The sequence below is a fragment of the Crinia signifera genome, chromosome 2, assembly GCF_055691185.1.
Source record: "Crinia signifera chromosome 2, ASM5569118v1, whole genome shotgun sequence".
NCBI lineage: Eukaryota > Metazoa > Chordata > Amphibia > Anura > Myobatrachidae > Crinia > Crinia signifera.
Genome location: NC_139218.1, coordinates 350,732,944 through 350,748,132, shown reverse-complemented (window position 1 = coordinate 350,748,132; position 15,189 = coordinate 350,732,944). Strand labels below are relative to the sequence as shown.

At 45.1% G+C, this 15,189-nt stretch overlaps 1 protein-coding gene across 2 annotated transcripts; it reads left to right on the top strand.

Annotated features, from left to right (window-relative positions):
* The first annotated feature begins 59 nt into the window (after positions 1 to 59).
* NHLRC3 (NHL repeat containing 3) lies at positions 60 to 11,918 on the top strand. Of its 2 annotated transcripts, none has more exons than XM_083169753.1 (8): positions 60 to 174; positions 644 to 907; positions 2,563 to 2,703; positions 3,851 to 4,004; positions 5,399 to 5,596; positions 6,495 to 6,586; positions 7,809 to 7,921; positions 11,432 to 11,918. In XM_083169753.1, exons 2-8 carry the CDS (start codon positions 710 to 712, stop codon positions 11,655 to 11,657), a joined length of 1,122 nt encoding a protein of 373 aa, XP_083025879.1. In that variant the 5' UTR covers positions 60 to 174; positions 644 to 709; the 3' UTR covers positions 11,658 to 11,918. The 2 variants fall into 2 exon arrangements, with proteins under 2 accessions (XP_083025879.1, XP_083025880.1); XM_083169754.1 differs by having other exon boundaries at positions 97 to 174; positions 668 to 907.
* Positions 11,919 to 15,189: the final 3,271 nt, after the last annotated feature.

Sequence of the window (15,189 nt, the reverse complement as noted above, 5' to 3'; positions counted from 1 at the left end):
ATGCCAATGTTTCACGTACCAGAAACCCCCAAGGACCCCTACCCATACTGTCGCACTATGATGAAGTAAGCACAACCCGGGGCATTATGATGACGCGCCTGCAATGGCCATTAACCCTCAGTGCAAGAGGGATGTGTGACAGTCAGTGAGTTACACAGGAATGCTGGTTATATAGTGAGTGACAGTAGTTACTTGTATAATCTGTAGATTGTACTCAAATATATGTAGTATGTACTAAGCACTGGAGAGACATACAAAGTGGAGAGGGATAAAGTACCATTCGACCAGCTCCTAACTTTCACGTCACAGGCTGTGTTTGAACAATGTCAGTTAGGAGCTGGCTGGCTGCTACTTGATCTATCTTTACTTTTGTCCTCTCCCAAGCTTAGTACATCTGCCCTATAATCAGCATATTGTAGACATGTTATATAGCCAGCAGTAATCTGGTCCAGAGATTGGTACTGTTTGGTTATTTAGCTATTTTAGAACTACAAGTCCCAGAATGTAATTGCACTTGTAGTTCGACAAAGCTAGAGAGCCACAGATTGCCAGCCTCTGAATGTTTATATACTGAAGAAATGTTTTACTTAGGTCTTACACCAAGTTGTGTCCCTTTTTATATTATTATTATTATTATTTATAGGACGAATCATCTTATGGTTTGTAGATGACAATTGCAAATTGAATAACTGGTATTGGGACCCCTTACATGGGAGGAGCAGTTCATATGAAGCGGGATCTTTTAGATCGGTCACTCTGGGGAGGAAGTGCCAGCGCTGTGTGTCTGTGGTGTCACAAGACTTATTCAGCAGGCAGCAACATGAAGCTCCGACCCAGATTCTGCTTATCCGCCACAGTGTTGTTCCTCACCCTTCTCGTGTTACTTTGCTCTGTGGCTAAGCAGGAGGTGAGTTATAAACACATCCTATCATTATGATAGTTATTGCTGATACACGGTTTTCAGCATTCTTGATTCACATTTAAATAGTTGTAATAACTGGTTGTGGGTGCATCATACATAATAATATTAAAAGTATAGAGATGGGGCTGATTCAGACCTGTTTGTGGCATTAACCTGATCGCTAGGCTCCAAATAAACGCAGCCTAGCGAGCAGGCATGAATCGGGCCCTTAATCTCCTGCACTTCATTTCAGGCAACAAACAGGGCCATCTTAACACACAGGGCAGCTACTCAGGCCCCCAAAATTCTAGGGGTTCTTCGAGCAGAGGCAGACAGGTTCTTCCAAAGTGTGTTGGGCGGGGTGTGGTATAGGGTTCCGACAGTCATTAGCCTGACGTCGGGATCCAGACTGCCTGGACTCAGACAACATGGTGAGCGCAACAAAGCCCTTTGTGGGCTTGCTGCGCTCGCCACGCTGCGGGCACGGTGGCTCGCTACGCCTGTCAGTGTTTTGACAGTAGGGATCCCTACGTCGGGTAAATGACTGTCGGGATCCCAACTGTTGGGACCGCGTCCGGCACCCGTTGGGCAGCAGGTAGATATTGTGTTGTAGCCACATGCAAAATGACTCATAATTGCTCACATTATAAAATACACTTTTGAAGTCTGTAATGTGCCAAAAAGGGCTATTTTCCACAATTTGAGCAAAAGGTGTATAAAATGTGGAACCAGATTTATGGGTATATTTATAAAGCAAACTGCTACTGTAACTTTCGGTACGTTTAAGCAGCAAATGTTAAACAGTAATACTATTTAAAGCAAAACGTGCTTAACCCTTTGAGTGTCAACATCTCTGTGTGAGATCTGCAAAATATCTGCTAGAAAAAAAAACAACATTGCTCACATTTATTATATAAATTCAAATTATTGTTCCTATATAAAGTAAACATTACAGGTCATTATGATGAATAAAATGTTTGCTTGACAAATTTCACACCAATTTTGACAAATTCACTTGGCACTAAAAAGGGTTAAACATGCGAAGAAGATACAGATGCTAAATAGTAAACACTTGCTGCACCGCTAAGGTGCCCATACACGTTACAATTATTGTATACAATATTGTATACAATGTCGCATCTCGGTTTTGCGATGAGATGCGATCTAGTACAAAAAGTATGTGCTGCACATACTTTTTGTACTAGATCTCATCTCATCGCAAAACCTAGATTTGATGAGATGCGATATTGTATACAATATTGTATACAATAATTGTAACATGTATGGGCACCTTTACACCCACTGCGCTGCAAGTGCAAATGTGGCTGAGAATTGGGCATCCAGGAACCCCCTTAAGCTGCGCACACACTACACAATTTGTGCACCCAGTGAGTTTGTTAGCGACAGGAAGTGCATGAGTGGGGGGGGGGGCTGTCAGGTGTGGGTGATGTTGCATTTGGCATTGAGCGTCACATACAGATGACTAGGGATGTCGGTAGCAAGCCGCAGGAGCGCACATCTCTAGCGATGCAGTGGATACACACTAGATGATTTTAACAATTTGTTATCGGCAGATTTGCCTTAAAATAAAACCTACACTATTATGGTATTTTCAGTGGAACTGTAGTGAATGTTATAGCATCTTTTTATCATAATTGCAGGTGTGGACTTTCCCAGTGAAAAAGGCACAGCAGCAACTCTACAAACTGGATGTTGGCTGGCCTAGGAATCCTGACCAATTTAAGGGTGTGCCCTACGATATTGCTGTAGATCATCTGAACTCACTAATATTTGTAGCTCAGGTAGTCCATTTATTTTATCTTTATTTATTACATCTTGTGCAATATCTGGATGATGGATCTACAAATGTGTCCTCCTACATCTATCCTTAATGCATGCAGCGAAAATGCATCTTAGTCATATCGGCATTCAAATGGGATGCACAGACAGACCTTAGTAATTAAATATGTGGCATCTGCCTACAGTATATTCTCTATGCGACTGCAGCCGTACTGTATGTGCGACTCCTGCGCACTAGACATTTTTTCACATGCCACCCTTCATAACAGATTTTTCCTCACATGCTACTCCTGCCCAACATATTTTTTCTAGGGGACAGGGGTGGCATGCAGGTAAATGTGCACTTATAGTTGGATGCACAAACAGACTTTGCTGATGAAAATATCTGTAATTCTGCCCGTATGCTCGACTGCAGCTCTATCTGTATACAAAATGCTGCCTTACAGTGTTTTCTGGGCTAGGAAAAAATATCATATGCATTCGTGACCAACAGATTTTTCCTCACTTGCCACCCCTGCCCACCAGATTTTTCTTTGCGTGCCACTCCTGTCCACCAGATTTTCCTCACATGCCACCCCTGCCCACCAGATTTTCCTCACATGCCACCCCTGCCCACCAGATTTTCCTCACATGCCACCCCTGCCCACCAGATTTTCCTCACATGCCACCCCTGCCCACCAGATTTTTTCCTCATATTCCACCCCTGCCCCCTATATTTTTACTTTCATACCACAACTGCCCGTCAAATGTTCCTCACATGCCTATGCAGTATGCCAGGGATAGGGCTGATTGAAATGCGCACTTATAATTATGACTGCTATGAAACCAAGCGGCAGTGCGGTTGCAAAAGTGCATATCCTTTCATACAGGCAATTACCTGCGTTTTCCTCAATGCACGCCATATGGGTGAAAGTTCATCCGGGTTTCTTGCAACTCTGCATCAGCTTGTATTATGGGGGTTATTCTGGTCCACCAAACCCCACCTTGCGAATGGTGGCCTGGCCACCACCCATTCGCAGCGTGTGTTCGCACGCACTGGCTGCGAATAGATGTTTTACATAAACATCCATTCGCAGCCTGCGGGGGAATAAATGATAGCAAAGTTAGACATAATTTTTCCATTGATCTATTGTGTTTGTGTTGTCCTAGAGAGGGGACAATGTACCCAAAGTCCTGGTGTTCACAGAGGAAGGATACTATAAAGAGTCCTGGGATACAGACACGCTGGAGATGCCTCATGGTATATTTGCAGTGACTGGTCCTGAGTCCCAACGGTCAATATGGATAACAGATGTTGGGCAAGGTATTCACAATGTCTTGTTCACTGTAAGCTGTAATATAATAGCAATTAGCTTATAATGGGCCTGATTCCAAACGCGGAGTTATCTGGCAGATATCTGGCCTCAGAAGGCTATCGCTGGCTGCACATGTGCTGTAACATGCATGTGCACACTTCAGACTGACTGATCCATCTTTTGATGGCTCTTTCATTTTGCATGAAATAGGCTTTTCTGGGCATCAACTGGGTGGTTATACTGCGGACGCATGGAATAGATCTGTAATATGAGCCAGTAGGACAACTTCCTTGTTCGTTCAGAGCATGTGGACGGAAATGGGACACCTGACCTCTGCACCCAGCATGCAGCGGGTGTAAGTTCCATCACTAATGGTAACAGTTGTGGGAGGTGCTACCTCCTCATGGAGACTGAAAGATAATAGACCTATATGAGCACAGCGCCGCTTCTCCCACCATACGATCGCACAGCTCGTGCACTGACAGCTTACTACAATTGCCACCATGCCACCAGCTCCTTGCCCACCTGTTGGTTCCATCCTCCCCAATCACCGGTGCTGCTGACTTCAAGTTGTTAGAGGCTCCTGGTGCTCCCTCAAGTCGTCCCTCCCACCTGACCCCTATTATTCCAATTGGTGGGCGGAGTTACTTTAAATGTCACAGCAGCAACATAATTTAGGTTCTCAACCTCAGTCATCAAGTACCCCCAACAGTTCATGTTTTCCAGGTCACTCAGCAGGTGCACAGGTGCACTCATTACCCACTGACACAGGTAAAGCTAATTATTTTACTTGCAATTCTGTGTGGAGACCTGGAAAATGTGAACTGTTGGGGGTACTTGAGGACTGAGGTTGAGAACCACTGTTTTAGAGTAAACCTGGCTATATATCTACATATTGATTGTCAGATCTGGCTGGTTGGAACAAAAACCTGGTAGTATCTGAATGACCGTTTTTATCAGTTTCCAAAGCTAATGGTCAACTGTCATTTGCTCTCATCCATTACCAGATTTTGTTCCAACCAGCCAGATCGGACAATATATCTGAAGATGTGTGGCCAGCTTAACTCTGCCCACTGAGCGGAGTACTGGGTCTGACTCTGGATAATAGGCAGCCGCGCTGATAAGGGGATGCCGCAGGGGTGCGAGCTGCCACCATTTCAGAGAGTACTGCACAGCAGACAGTCACAGTGAGTTCCATACCAGGTATGCTTTTTCAGCCAGGCCACACCCCTGCCGCAAGGCCACGCCCATCCCTGTGCAGCCACACGTCCTTTCCAGAGCGCACGTTCGCAATTGTTTTTTACGTGTGGGGGAGGTGGTGGGCGCATTTGTACCTGGTCTCAGTGGAAGCCAAATAGTCTAGAGACAGCACTGATAATGAGCTTCGGAAATGTTTCTGCAGGAGCTTATGGACACACTGTAAAACAATACACACCATCTGGGTATCTACTTAAAGTCCTTGGAATACCAGGTATAGCAGGATCAAGCCTGAGTCCACTTCAATTTGATCAACCTGCAGCCATTTGTGTTGATGGAACTAATGTGTACATTGTGGATGGAGACGGAGGGCTCAACAACCGGCTTCTCAAGCTTTCTGGAGGTAATAGTTTCATTTAATAAGTCTATATCAAGTATGTACTGCATTTCTAGCTTTTGCTGACTTAAGGTGCCCACACATGGATAGATATCGGATCCATCCTTTGAAATCCAGAACACCTCTGATCATGACCAGAACAATTGAGTAAATAATCAGAGGGTTTACTCAATCGTTCAGTGTGGCCATGATTAAGGGTGTTCGGGTTCTGCCCCGCTGCTGCACTACCGCACCCTACCACTGCACCACAGTCACCTCGCCGCTGGAAGACATGGAGAGAGCCCGGCGGCGGTCAGGAAATTTCAAATGAATAGGGCAGCCGCTGGTTGCCTGAGAGAGCTCTCTCAGCCAATCAGTGGAGGCCCTAATCATTTGAAATCTGTATGCCATCGGCGGGGGTGACTGTGGGGTGTGGAGGTACGGCGCAGGGGAGATGCCAACGATGTTGCCATGATCCTGCATGACGGGTCGTTCATCTTTCTGCCTGCTAAAGGGATCAGCAAGCTCAACAAACAACACGCGGGCACCCGCATCTGCTCATCATCAAGGATACACAAGTTTTTTTTAAACAATTTGTCTTTTCGATCATTGGGAAACGGCCACATTGTTAAAAAAAAAAAATATGTGTGTGGGCACCTTTTAGTTTCAATAGATGAGGCAGAAAAACCCCCATATATTCTCGATTTATAAAAATCTGTGTTATTGTATCTCTTATCATAGGGGTTTATTAACTAAGATGGGAATTGTATTTCAGATGCAATGTTGCTATAGGCAACCAATCAGATGTACTCATTTAGCCCCTTGTAGCGGATAATAGAATCTGATTGGTTGCCCATAGCAACATCCCATCTGAAATCCCAACTTAGTAAATAACCCCATAGATTTGTTTCTTATTTTGTATTAGATTTCAGTCTGCAGTGGACTTTGGGCGGTAATGGAACACACCCGGGGCAATTCTACATCCCTCACCATGTGGCAGTAGATGACGTGGGGCGTGTAAGTCTGCTTTTGTTTTATAACTCTTCATTCATTTATTTCCTTTTTAGACAGTATTTACCCCCTGTATTTGACAACGTTAAAGAAGAAATCTAAAAAATCCAGTATGAAATATTTGACCAAATAATAACTAGAAATCAATGATTTTTTTTTTTAATGATTTGATAAAATGACTGAAATGTCTTCCATTGTATTGGTTAACTGATGAACTGATCTTCTATTGTAACTAATTGTGAAAGAATAAACAATATGGGATGAGCATTCAGTATACAGTTGACATACAGTATGATGCTCATTACTTATCTCCTTCATTAGAACAGTCTTTACTGCATGCATCATGTTATACTGTATATTTGACAACATGTGCATAGAATTGATTTTGCCATCTAAAACTCACCCAGTGTCCTTTAATAATTTCAGCCAACACCTGTCTTTTTGGAAGTATAAAACTCAAATCCTTTTGCAGGATCTTGGGGTTGCTTGGTAACCGCATGCACATGATGTCCAGCAGAGGTGACTGGGATACGGTCATATTGTCTACATCAACTAGGTCGACAAGCATTGGGTCGACACCACTAGGTTGACATGCAGGAAGGTCGACATTGGTCTAGGTCGACATGGGTTTAGGTCGACAGGTCATTAGGTTGTCACAAGCATTAGGTCGACATGGGCAAGGTCGGCAGTCAAAAGGTCGACATGGAGTTTTTCAATGTTTCTTTGAGCCAACATGTGGCGACAGGCGGTATTTCTCGCCCTACCATCCACTAGGGCGTGATGGGAGAATAAAATAGTGTGTCAAGTGTAGTGAAACACCGTGCCAGAAGCATTGTGAGCGCAACAAGCGATGCGGTGCACGTTAAAATGTGTCCATGTTGACAGTGTCGACATTCGGGTCAAAAAAACTGTGAAAAACCCCATGTCAACCTTTTGACTGTCCGCCTTGCCCATGTCGACCTAATGACCCTGTCGACCTAGACCCATGTTGACCTAGTACTGTGACCTAGTTGTAGACAATATGATCCACACCCGAGGTGACTATGGGGCAGTTCTGTGTAGGTGTTCACCTTGTTCCTTTTCTAGTATTTAAGCTGCAGTATAGCAAGTGCCATGTTTAGTGCTTTGCCAGAGCAATGGGTTACTTTTGGTGTTTTGTGCCACTCCTGTTTCAGGCCTTGTCTGTCTTTTGAGCATTTCTCTGTCCTTCTGTGTACTGTATCTCTAGGTGTGGGTGGCAGATCGCGGGAATAAGAGAATACAGGTGTTTGATAATGTCACAGGAGAATGGATTGGATCATGGGACACGTGTTTTTCTGAAGACGGACCCTACTCGGTCAGGTATAATTAAACCTTTGTCATAAAACCTAAATACAGGTTGTGTATCCCTTATCCAAAATGCTCGTGACCAAAAGCATTTTGTATAACAGGTTATTCCATAGTTTGTAATATTTTAATATTTGAATGAGGTATCTTGAATGTATGTTGTATAAGCACATGCAATGCACACAAATATATTTTATTTGTGTATTTAACAAGGATTTAAAACATGAAACAAAGTTTGTGTACAATCTCAGGCACTTGGCAAGCAATCATTTGCTTTCACATCTTTATTGCCAGTTACATATCATGTTCCCAGTAGTGCCAGTTATATATCATGTCCTCAGTAGTGCCAGTTATATATCATGTCCCCAGTAGTACCAGTTACATATCATGTCCCCAGTAGTGCCAGTTACATAACATGTCCCCAGTAGCGCCAGTTACATATCATGTCCCCAGTAGTGCCAGTTAGATATCATGTCCCCAGCAGTTCCAGTTACATATCATGTCCCCAGCAGTTCCAGTTATATATCATGTCCCCAGAAGTGCCAGTTACATATCATGTCCCCAGTAGTGCCAGTTACATATCATGTCCCCAGTAGTGCCAGTTACATATCATGTCTCCAGCAGTGCCAGTTACATATCATGTCCCCAGTAGTGCCAGTTACATATCATGTCCCCAGTAGTGCCAGTTACATATCATGTCCCCAGCAGTGCCAGTTACATATCATGTCTCCAGCAGTGCCAGTTACATATCATGTCCCCAGCAGTTCCAGTTATATATCATGTCCCCAGTAGTGCCAGTTACATATCATGTCTCCAGCAGTGCCAGTTACATATCATGTCCCCAGCAGTTCCAGTTATATATCATGTCCCCAGTAGTGCCAGTTACATATCATGTCCCCAGTAGTACCAGTTACATATCATGTCCCCAGTAGTGCCAGTTACATATCATGTCCCCAGAAGTGCCAGTTACATATCATGTCCCCAGTAGTGCCAGTTACATATCATGTCCCCAGAAGTGCCAGTTACATATCATGTCCCCAGTAGTGCCAGTTACAGATGTCCCCAGAAGTGCCAGTTACATATCATGTCTCCAGTAGTGCCAGTTACATATCATGTCCCCAGAAATGCCAGTTACATATGATGTCCTCAGTAGGTTTTCAGCAAAAAGTAAATTTGGGAAACCTATGGTTTTGGGAATCAATTGGATAAGGGATACTCAACCTGTACAATCAATCAGCAGTTGAAATAGACATTTAAAAGCTTTGGTGAAGGATTTATGTAGTGTAACAAGCAGCATGGTACAATACTAGCTGCAAATGGAGAATTATCATAATTTCCATAAGCCTGGTAATCTATAGAGTCTAGCATCGACTCTGAAGGCGATAGGACTAGGATGCCCTCTTTCTGCATCTCTGTAATACCACCGGTAAGGTGTTGGACCATCAACGCTACATCATTGTGTCTGTGAAGGCAGCTGATCTCGCTAACATGCCCGCAGCACTCCGACAACAAGCTAACATGCCCGCAGCACTCCGACAACAAGCTAACATGCCCAGGACACAGACTTGTTTGTGTTCTCTTCCAGCCACCTTCCAGGAACATCCATCTCTTTTCCTCCACATTTCTGTGCCAGTCAAATATAATCTCTGTGTAACACATACATCGTATGTGTACTTGCACAGTACTTGCACTAGAATGATGTATCAAGGGCAGAGTGACTTATTGCTCTGTACTTCATTTACATAGAACTGGGATTCTAGCATTATTGCCCAGTTGGCCTTGCAGCATTGCCAACCACGCAACATTGCTACTGAACGTGAGCACCAGCATACTGGGCATACACACTGAGCGATATGCTCAATATGATGCTTTCATTTTTCCGGAAACAATATACTGGCCCAATATCACTGCAGTGGGTACCTGGCTGGGCCGACCATCGAATGATGTGGAAAGCGATCGCCCATGCTCGAATGGTCTAGACCACTCGTACATATGTGAGAAGAAAAAGCAGGGATATGGGTGGGCAGTTGACATCCGGTTAAGTCAGCTGTCCGCCCCCCACACGCACCTCATGACCGCATTTCCATACGAATGCCCTGCGGCTTCATGGGAGTGTCCATAAAACTCAGGACATGCGCATATGGGAATGACACTCTCAAACCCCTGCACGGAAGGCCAGGAGCGAGCACTCGACGACCGGGATTCTAACCGAGTCCGCTCACTCCCTGCATACAGACATGCTCAGAAATGGTTCTGCGCATGCGTATATGCACAACATCGGAACACTGGCCGAATTCGGGTCCGAGGGAGGCGATCAGAATAAGGGCCTATGTTCATTGTGCTAATTTATTTCTATATGTTTTCTACTTTCTGTAAGACACTGCCCTTTGCATTATTTTCTATGTTCTTTATGATTTTAAAAGAAACTTTCAGTCCTATTGGAGAAAAGCGCTATATACATATAATTACTGTATTATAACACACAAACACAAACACCGGCACACCTCAAAAATGGGCCTGACTCCCTAATTTACAAAAGCGCTTCCTCTCTAAGCACCCAAAAGGCTCCGGTGTGTCAATCACACTGCGATAAACTTCACAATGCGACCAGATCCTTGCACATCCTTGCACATGTGCACTGCAGCGCAAGTGCAAATAAGGCAGAAATTGTTATTTGCAAATCGTATCCAAATAGCGCACATGTCTGAGCATGACCAACAATTCAGCTGCATCTCCACTTTGACGTAGAAAGTGTAATTAAGCTGTAATGTGGCAGTCTCACTTATATGCACCCTGTACAATGCATAAATATGTAAGAAAAACATTTAGAAAATTGTAATTGAAATGCAGCATGTACTGATCACTTGTACTCTATATATAGGGCCTGCTACTAATCACTTCTGTCCCCGGCGTGTTCGCACTGGGGACCGATGTTAAAGCACTGGGAATATGCATATTCGTTTATGCACACATGTGCAGGGCTTCGGTGCGGCCGCCTTCGGCGACTTGCAAAGTCGCTGTGGCGCCTCCAAAGGGGGGCGCGACAGAGGCGGGCATTTGCATACGAATGCCCTGCGTTTCCTGGGCGTACCCTCAAAAAACTGGGTGCGCCCAGGTAAACGCGCCCAGTTCTCAGACCCGGACACTGCAAGGCTGTCAACCCAGACTGACTTAGATTTGCGAGCATGGTAGAAATCATTTGATGGTCAGTGACCACCGAATGATTTCGGCCCCACGCACTTCCCTGTGAATGGATTTTTGTGCAAAACATCCATTCGCAAAGTGGCGGGGGTATTCATACGGGGGCGGGCATTTGAACGCCGAGTGTGCGGCGTTAGAAGGCTTGCTAATCAGTGGAATTTCGCTGCTTAGCGAGCAAACCAGAATGACCACCATAGCTCAGACAGGTGGTAGAAAAATGTATAGTCTTTATGTAAGAATGTTTCCCAACTCATATGTGACATTGCAATGGCAGATAATATGCCCAACAATCTTCAATGCTTTCTTTTCTTTCTGTTCTTTCAGATTTACATCCGACAGGAAGTATGTGGTGGTGGCCCAACTAAATATAAGCAGACTCATGTTCTTATCTGTTCCAGCAGTAGGGAGCATTGGGGAATGCCAGGTTGTGAGCACCATCCAGATGGCCGATGGGGTCCGACCTCATCTTGTAGATGTCAATAGAAAAACTGGCTCAATATATGTTGCAGAACTTGGTGCTGGACAAGTGCAGAGATATGTACCCATATGAAATGCAAATTCATAATTGCACTGTAATATATTTTATATAATGTGTGTGTATGTATATATAAAAACTTTTTAGTGAAATGTGCAAATTATCATGGGGGACAAGTGTCCCTCAATTTCTGGGAATATCCCAAATCTTCTCCATGGATATATTTTTTACATCTCTGTATAGTATTACTTGTTCTGTGTACTGGCTGTATATATTCATGTCTGTGTCCATATTCAACTTGTATATCTCATGTATTACATTTTGGAGACAATGTGATTAAGCTTTTATATTTTCTTTTCTTAAATTGTAATTTATTTCATCTTCATGGGCTTGTGGGGAACGGGGGAGAAAGAAGGCACAAATTATGATGCAGTACTGTGCATATGGGGCCTGAGTTCAGATAGCCGCCGCCCCACCAGAGGGTTAACCGCCCGCGTGCAGCCTGCCAATTGTTTAGCGGGGCTTGCAAATGGCAGCCGGATCAGCGATTCCATTCAAACTCAAGTGCAAACCGCTGACCATGTAATGGTTTTTCCAGTGTGTGCAGTTTGTGCGTAGCCCAGGACTTGCTCGGCGGCTGCGATAGAATCAGGCGGATCGAGGCCGGAGTTGTGGTCAAACACCTTCCTGTAAAATGCCTGGTCATGCCGGCGTTTTCCCTGACACTCCATGGAAATGGCTGGTCACCGCTCCCAAACTCCGCTTTCCTGTCAATCACCTTTGTGAACGGGCACCAAAGAAAAGTATCGGGAATTCATCGCAGGGAGGCCTCGCGCATGTATACTATGGCCCGTATGCTTGCACAATACATCAATAACTCGCTAGCCAGCACATTTGCAGCCATGCGATCAGTTCTGAATCAGGACCATGTTGTCAGATCCATATAACATAAAAGTTATGTAGTGGCAACTAGGGGTAGAGTGAATGTGAGTGACAACACATTGAGGAGGTTATTCTGGTTGGCTCGCAAGGCTGCAAATTTCACACCCTCGCGAGTCGTCCCCCCCCCCCCCCCCCCTTCGCCTGCCACAATCCCCCGCACGGCTGTGAATGGATGTTTAGCATAAATATCGATTCGCAGCCTTGGGTGCGGGGGAGAAATCATTTGATGGTCGGGGACCATTGAAAGATTTCTCCAGCACTCGCAGATCTGAGACACCTCTGTGGTGTCTCAGATCTGCGGGCGCCCTGGGCGCCAGCTGCCATCCATTGATGTCAGCTGCCCGCACCCGCATCATTGGGGAATTACCATGAGAACACCCAGCGTTTTCATTGGAACGCCCACGAAAAGCTGGGTGTTCCCATGGGTGAATCCCCTGCCCACGCCCCACGCCCCCCGTCCACACTGTTGTGTGTGAGCACCCGGCTAATAATCTGTTTGCCGTGGCTGTTCACACACAGCGGCTGCACATGTGCATAACTGATTATCACTCCCCTGCAAGTACACGCAGGGGAGCGTGTCAATCAGAATAAGGCCTATGGTGAGGTGTAGAGGAGGCGGGGCATAATAAATGTAACGTATCGACAATCAGAATTAAATGGGTGAGGGGGTAAAGCCATACTTTTTTGCAGAAGGAAACCAAATATCCTCTATAGCCCTGTATTATTCATTTTGCTATGCAGAATCTACATCGTATCGGGTGTGGTATGACTGCCCGACAATGAGATCTCGACAGTCAGTATACTGACATCGGAATCCCGACTGCCGGTGCTCCGACAGGGAAGGCGACCGCAAAGAAGTCCCTTGCTTCACTCACCACAGGTTCTATTCTCCCTCTATGGGGGTCGTGGACTCCCACAAGGGAGAATAGCCACTGTCAGTAGGGATCCCCCTGTCGGAGCACCGGCAGTCGGGATTCTGATGTCGCTTTACTGACTGTCGGGATCCAGATTGTCGGGCAGTCATCACACCAAGGGGTTTGAGCTCCCATGGCAAAATAAAGGAATTGCTGAGCTGCATTATGGCATCACACACACTGATTCTCTCAGCCGCAATGTCACAGAGACTCCATGACAGCACAGTACCAGGAGCTCACACTAAAAGGCATTGCTGCTCACCTCAAAGAGGTTAAAACCTGTGGATGGCTGAGCTGGGCAGTGCCCCTTATCTCAAACTGGACCATTGGCAAGTGCCATACTGGCCAGCCAATAGTTATTGTTCTCTGCCGAACTCATCCTTTCTTCAGTATATATACAGTGTGTCCCTATACCTGTCCATACATAAATAATTTTTACTAGCATTTAGTATTGTATAATACATCTATTTCATCATCACTTTCTGTGCGATGTATGGTTCTAATGAAGAGACAGTGGACATAAAACTGAACACTGCTGCTACCATGGAGTCTGTAGAGATCACCACAGGAGGAGGTGACCACCCATCTGTTATCCCTTCATCAGTCCGCAGATACGGGTACAGCACCAGTCCGGCATGAATCGGGGCTCTGGCAGGAGTTGTGACCTTTCTGAAATCTTTAGAGACTAGAATCATATGCGATACGGTCACTAGATCTACAATAACTATGTCGACAAGCATTAGGTCGACACTAATGGGTTGACATGCTTGAAGGTTGACATTCATGAAGGTCGACATTGATTAGGTTGACACAAGCATTTATGTCGACTAGGGTAAGGTCAACTGTCAAAAGGTCGACATCGGGTTTTTCACTTATTTTTTTGGGTGGCTGACAGGTGGTATTTTACGCCACTAGGGCATGATGGGAATATTAAATAGTGTGCCGAGCGCAGGGAGCCATGCGAGGGGACTTAGTGCTATGTTTCAGTGTCCTGTGTCGAAATTCGGGACAAAAGAAAATGAAAACCCCCATGTCGACCTTTTGTCTTTCGACCTTCCCCATGTCGACCCAGGTCAACAATCATGCATGTTGACCTTCAGTGATGTCGACCTTCATGCATGTCGACCTAGTTACTGTCTATCCAATGATTCCATTCCAATCGTACAGTATGTACCTGCTGTCCAATGCTGTAGTCCAGTGGTCAGGGAGCTCGGTCCTCATTACCCCACGCAGTGCATGTTATGCAGGTCTCCTCACAGAATCACAAGTGAAATAATTAACGCCACCTGCGGACCTTATAAAATGTGTCTGAGTAATTAGTACACCTGTGCACCTGCTGGGTTACCAGCAAAACATGCACTGTGTGGGGTAATGAGGACCGAGTTCCCTGACCACTGCTGTAGTCTGAGCCCAGACTGTATGATATATAAAGTATCCATCACTGCTAATAGTTAGAAGGCTGCACTTTCCCTGACTTTGGGGGTTATTCTGGTTCACTCCTTCTGGCAAATTGATTCTCAAATGGACAAAACCATGTGCACTGCAGGGGGGCAGATATAACTTGTGCAGAGAGAATTAGATTTGGGTGGGGTTTTACTTCAAAGTGAGATCTATATTGCACTGTAAAAATAAAGCAGTCAGAAACAAAATAACTCACCCAAATCTAATTCTCTCTGCACATGTTACATCTGCCCCCCTGCAGTGCACATGGTTTTGTCCATCTGAGAAGGAATTTGCCAGAAGGAGTGAAC

Bases quoted from the DNA above. Each gene is read 5' to 3' on its own strand.
- NHLRC3 (XM_083169753.1), top strand. From the start codon at position 710: ATGGGAGGAGCAGTTCATATGAAGCGGGATCTTTTAGATCGGTCACTC. The intron at 2,704-3,850 runs GTAGTCCATTTA...GTGTTGTCCTAG, and splicing joins CACTAATATTTGTAGCTCAG to AGAGGGGACAATGTACCCAA. The intron at 4,005-5,398 runs GTATTCACAATG...ATGTTTCTGCAG, and splicing joins GATAACAGATGTTGGGCAAG to GAGCTTATGGACACACTGTA.